This window comes from Chelon labrosus (genome assembly GCF_963514085.1).
Source record: "Chelon labrosus genome assembly, chromosome: 1".
NCBI lineage: Eukaryota > Metazoa > Chordata > Actinopteri > Mugiliformes > Mugilidae > Chelon > Chelon labrosus.
The window spans coordinates 24,082,033-24,088,032 of record NC_140337.1 but is presented as its reverse complement, the minus strand read 5'-3'; the positions used below and the strand labels follow the sequence as shown (position 1 = coordinate 24,088,032).

Below are 6,000 nucleotides of genomic sequence, written 5' to 3'. Positions count from 1 at the left end.
TTCTTTACTGTTTGTTATGCTAGTGCAGAGACAACAGACTGAGAAAGGATCATCTTGTGTTTGGTTTTCCCAGCTCCAAAAGTCATCACCAATGCTAGCTGTGGAATACCTGTGCAGATTAAACTGAGCACCGATCCAGACCTCAGAGTTGTGACCAGCAGATCTAACTGTTTGGATAAGTTGGTCCATTTCTTTACTGTTTTCAATGGAGGCCAGGTATTTGTATGTGTTTCTGCAGTAGGTTTTAGCATCACTCCAACTCAAGGATTCATTAACAAAGTGGTACTGACGGACAAGGCATGTGCCGAGGATGAGCCACCCTGTGAGAAAGAAAAATGTACAGTAAACCATCTACACCTCTGAAAATGTAAGAAGGCCCCAAACTAACAATGTATTTCTCCTCCAGTGCAGCAATATCACTCAGTAATATTCACTTCTAAATGTTAACACCAACATAACACTAACCTGAGAGACACAAGACACCCAGCAAGATCCTCTCCATCATGATGCAGCTCTGTGGACTGGAAAAGGGAACTCTGCCTTTATAATAAAAGGGAGAGGAAAATTCCACCCCTGCTTTATTTTCTCTGTGTGTTTGTCTCCATGCAAACTGTGGTGTAACTGATACTTTACGCAAATGTGTATATGTGTATATAACAACACAGACATATATAACAACCCGTGTTCTTGCTTTGGTTAATATGTACATGCTATTTCCTAATAACACTCCAGATCGCTAAGAACTGGTTCTGAAGCATTTCATTCATTCATACCTAGCAGCTGGACCTTGGGCCAGCAGCACCAGCGAGACATAAAAAGCATCAGAGGGAATACATCATATCAATGACTGAACAGTGACATTTTAATTTAGGACATGTGGATTAATTTAAGTCCTCTTTATCTGGAAACAAGAAATGCTGTGTTACTGACCCGGGACGTCAAAGGTCACATAGAAGCACGAGGAGCTGAGAGGCAAATATGCAGCCATAAAACATTCGTGCATTCATCTGGAACCAGTCAAAGGTTTGGAAAACACCTCCTCGTCCAATGGGTTTCTTCATTTTTATTAATTTCTACATGGTAGATTATGAAGACATCAACTCTATGAAGGAGCACATATGGAATTGCATGGTGAACAAAAAGGGTTAGGGTTAGGGTCAGTAGGGTTAGTAAGGTTAGGGTTAGGGTTAGGGTTAGATTGTTCAAGGTAGCCGCCTTTAGCTTTGACAGAGCTGAGCACCTTCATGAGCTAGTCACCTGGAATGGTTTCCATTAAACAGCTGAGCCTTGTCGAGAGTCAATTTGAGGAATTTCTTTCCGTCTTTATGTGTCAGACACCATCAGTTGTGTTGTACAGAGGTAGGGTTGGTACACAGTTCTCTACAGTGAATAGCTCTGCTAACTCCAGCTTCCTCCCACCGTCCAAAGACATGCTCATTAGGTTAATTGGTGATTCTAAATTGGCCGTAGGTGTCCATGTGAGTGTGAATGGTTGTCTGATTAAGGTGTTTCCAAACGTTTGACCTGCACTATAATACCCATTTAATTTCCTTTTATTTTCATAACCATTATCATAATCACATATGAAATGTAACTAGAGACAACTACATACACAACTTTCCAGCAGTGTAACTGGACTAACACAATAGAGTAGACATGTACTACAAATCTATACAAACTGAACTCTACAACACTCAAATTTCACTTAAAATGTCATGGTACATGGTACAGTGTGATGAGCTCACTCCAGCATTTAGCCAGGCTCAACCCTCAGCAGGAAGGACACCATGACCAGGTAACTCAAAGTCTCAATCAAACAAACTGTGTATCAGTTAAGAAGGTTGACTGCAAATGAAACTAATGACGTGTAGGCTGTGGTCCATCGCATCCCTCTACAACCCCCACCAGTCTTACAAGAGCAAGACACAATATACACCAATCAGGCATAACATTATGACCACCTTCCTAATATTGCTTAGGTCTCTCTTGTTGCCTCCAAAACAGTTGTGACTCGTTAGAGAATGGACATGGGCCTTCTGAGGGTGTCCTGTGGTGTCGGGAAACAGAATGCTGTTAGCGCTCTAGATTTCTGTTGAGGATATGTAGACCCTAAAGGCTCATTTTAAGTACTGCGGGACTACGTACGTATCCTACGTCGGTACGAGTCGTTTATACTCGTCAGTCTGTCTCGCTCTGTAACAACTCCACCCAAACACTAGCTGGCGCTGTGTCTTTTTTTTTTTTAAATTTTGTTTGTACTCCCTGTTTCACTTTCGACAACGGCGACTGGAACTTTCGCCGAAATTTCACCGAAGACGAGTCGTACAAATGTTCGGACCTCTGAGCCTCATCAGTTAACCATCCCTCCATGTGTTCCATCTTTATTGACCCAAAACAATCAATTTGAAAATTGCGGAGATGGAGAAGCAGATGGAAATACTAAAGCAGCGAACACGCTACTACCATGTGGACCAATCACAGCTCTTGAGGTCTGCGTTGCTGTGGCGCGTAGTTGCATTTCTGGGGAGGTGGACGTCAGATTGATGCTGTAGCCCAAACCGCCTATGACACCAATCAGCTATAACATTACAACCATCTTCCTAATATTGTGTAGGTCTTCCTTATGCCTCCAAAACCGTTGTGACTCATCGGAGAATGGACATGGACCTTCTGAGGGTGTCCTTTGTTGTCTGGCAACAGGATGTTGTTAGTTGGGGGTCCTTTGACGGGAGGGGCCTCTGTGGATCATCTCACAGATACTTGATCAGTTTGGGATCTAGTGAATTTGGAGGCCAGGTCAACACCTTGTGATGTTCTTCATGATTTTTTGAGTTGTTCCTTGGGTGCATCCTGCTATGGGATGGCTGCATCCATCAAGGAGTGTCATTGCTATGGGGTGGGGGTACTTGGTCTGGTCTAGGTGGGTGCTACATGTCTAAGTATCATCCACAAGAACGAATGCCAGGTCCGAAAGTTTCCCAGCAGAACCTGTTTCCCAGTTTCCCAGAATTCGCTTCTCCTATCAATGGTTTTAATGTTGTGGCAACTGTTTTCACTTGGCTAGTGCCATCAATGCCCACCGAGAGGGAAGCTTCCACATTGGCGTAGATCAGTGCCAACATTTGGTGCTTCATGTGCTTCAAGGAGTGTCATTGCTATGGGGTTGGGGTGTCTGGTCTGGTCTAGGTGGGTGCTACATGTCTTTAGTAGCATCTACACCAATGAAATGTGGCTGATCGGTGCGTCTCCCACCTCCTCCAGTGAGCTCTGTCTTATTGTGATGGTTCAGACAGGAAGTGTTGTGTTTCACTCCTCGCTGGTTGACGGTCTGAGGAGCCAGAGAGGGAGGCAGAGTCGAACAACGGCGAGGAAAGGGGGAAGACGGCCGGCGGCACCGAGGGTCACAGGGATGTACAGTAAACACAGGCAGAAAAATGCCCAAATATCACCGGCAAAATGTGGACACTGGCTCCTTTTCCTTTCTCTTCTGTTGCTGAACGGCACCGTGGAAAGAGCCCTCGGAGACACCGGACAACAAGGTAAAGAAAAGAGCGGATGCTGCAAAAACTTCTCCCGGCATCTATCTACCAGTTGCGCATTGAAATCTCAGCAAAAGCAAACACGCACGGAAGGGTTTAAAGTGTCCCAGTCAACGCAAGAGGAGTCCGGGTGAAGCGGGGCACGTTTTGGTGGGACGGAACTCAAAACTTTTCCCGAATAAATCACGTTATGCGAAGAAGGCGTCTGCGTGCGCCAAACTCCATTTAAAAATCTGCTAATTTAAATGTAGCGCTCCCTAACCGGGCAAAGGCGCAAGCCGCGCATAAACTACAAAATATTTCCCGGATAGCATGAAACCACCCGTCGATCTGCTGTGATCTGCAGCCGAAAACCACTCTAATAACCTCTGCTTTTAGTCATCTTTTCCAATAATGTTTAGCTGTTCCCGACAGCTGCGCCCTCCTCGAATATAAGTGGAAGGGGTGCAGATAAGGTTAAACCACTCTTAAAGTTGACCTTTTAGAGCTGTGACTTTCATGCCGAAATCATCGCGAGGCATGGGTTGTTGTAGAAACAGAAAGGCGTGTGGTTTTTGTGTGTTCTCTTTCAGCTGTGCGTAAATACGCGTTAAATTGCAAGAATTCCGAAGCGACTCTGGAGTCAAGCGGGTGTGCGAGCCAAAAGGGGAAAGATTTAATTGCAGAAGTGTGAGCAGTTTTATTTTTGTGTGTGTTTGAGACAAGAAACGTTTGCGATCAGCTCAGGCTTGTAGACTTATTTGTCTTTAGAGCTGATGTTGTGAACTGGTTTCTCAACCGACCCAGCGAATCAGCCCCTGTCCCTCTCTTTGTGTGTCCATAAAAGGCAGAGTTTAGAGAAATGCACCAGTACAGTAGGGGAGCTCAGATTCCAGTCCACATCATGTCACAGAAAGTCCCGTTTACTATTCATTCTTCAGTGCCGAGGGTCTGATACTGACTGCATTACAATCGGCGTGAAGTCAGCATCCAGCAGCTTTCCTCTCTCAGAGAAAGGTCAAACCGATGGCATCACGCTGTCCGGTCATGTGGACTGAACTACCCCCAGGGCAAAAAGAAAAAAAAATACTCCTCAGACAATAACCTCCATTCAAACAAGATGCACCGAGTTAAAGCAGTTAACGACCCCTTGTGAGTGAGTGTGCCGCTTCTGCGTAAATGTAAACACATGTTTGCCTTTCACACAAAACACGTTTTGTTTTGTGTGTAATGAGAACACCTTGAACCGGAATCCAGAACCAGAACTGAGGAGGTCCGGTGTGAAAGAGACAGTGTGACGAAAACCAATTTAGAGATTCATCGGTTAAACCTGAGATTACAGTGAAATCGTAACGTGAGATAGAAAGTGCATTTAGACAGGTCTTAAACCAGTTTCAGGCTGGATTTGAATCTGGTTTAAGTCTGGGTTTAAACCGGTTTCAGTCTGGATTTTAACTAGTTTTTGGCTGGATTTGAACTTGTTTAAGTCTGTGTTTAAACTGGTTTCTGTCTGGATTTAAACAGCTTTCAGTCTGGATTTAAACTAGTTTGTCTGCATTTGAACTAGTTTCAGTCTGGATTTCAAATGGTTTCTGTCAGAATTTATACTGGTTTCTGTCTGGGTTTAAACTGGTTTCAGTCTGGCTTTGAACTAGTTTCTGTCAGGATTTATTCTGGTTTAAGTCTGGATTTAAACTGGTTTCTATCTGGATTTAAACAGCTTTCGGTTTGGATTTGAACTGATTTGAGTCTTGATTTAAACTAGTTTCTGTCTGTATTTGAACTGATTTCAGTCTGGATTTAAACTAGTTTCTGTCTGGATTTGAACTAGTTTCAGTCTGGATTTAAACTTGTTTCTGTCTGGATTTAAACTAGTTTCACTCTGGATTTGAATCCTACTCTGCCTCTTGTCCCTCTGTTTGCCCCAACCACTCTGCCCTCCTCCTCCCCCTTTTATTTTATATATCATATTGTTTCTGTTGCTCCATTAAATCGTGCCGCCGTCTGCATCGTGGTGTCAACCATTAATGCGCCAGTTAATTGGCCACAGATCCGGCGAAAAACAAAACAAAGAACTCTCTAAATAGAACAGTGATAATTGGCTGTTGCTCTGTTCCAGCCGCTTGCTTTAAAAAAAAAACCAAAAACCCTCCAATATAAACAAGGCAGGCATCAAGAAAGTGGCGATTGCACGCCATTAAAATCGGGAGCTAATTTGCAGCAGTCAGCAGAACGGTCTGAAGTTATCAACCGTCGCATTTCTCCATCTGCCGTCAGCAGTTTGTCAATTTACATCCCCCGATATGCTCAAGAACAGACTCTTAATCGTCACATAACTAAAACAAACTTTTTATTTCATCCTGTTTGATTCACTGAATGCTCGGATGGATTTATCAGAAGTGTCTGAGGACGACTACTGAGCTGAGTTTGCAACTCTTGTTTCTCGGTTTCTGCACATCCTGTCTCTGCACCTCCTATCAAA

At 43.9% G+C, this 6,000-nt stretch overlaps 1 protein-coding gene across 1 annotated transcript in view; it reads left to right on the top strand.

Moving 5' to 3' along the window:
- Positions 1-3,244: 3,244 nt before the first annotated feature.
- The window catches only part of adam19a (ADAM metallopeptidase domain 19a), a 162,981-nt gene continuing 160,225 nt past the window's right edge, over positions 3,245-6,000 (top strand). Inside the window, exon 1 of the mRNA XM_084545208.1 lies at positions 3,245-3,539. Within this exon, the coding sequence (XP_084401334.1) occupies positions 3,281-3,539 (259 nt within the window). The 5' untranslated portion in view covers positions 3,245-3,280. The remainder of the gene's footprint in view (positions 3,540-6,000) is intronic.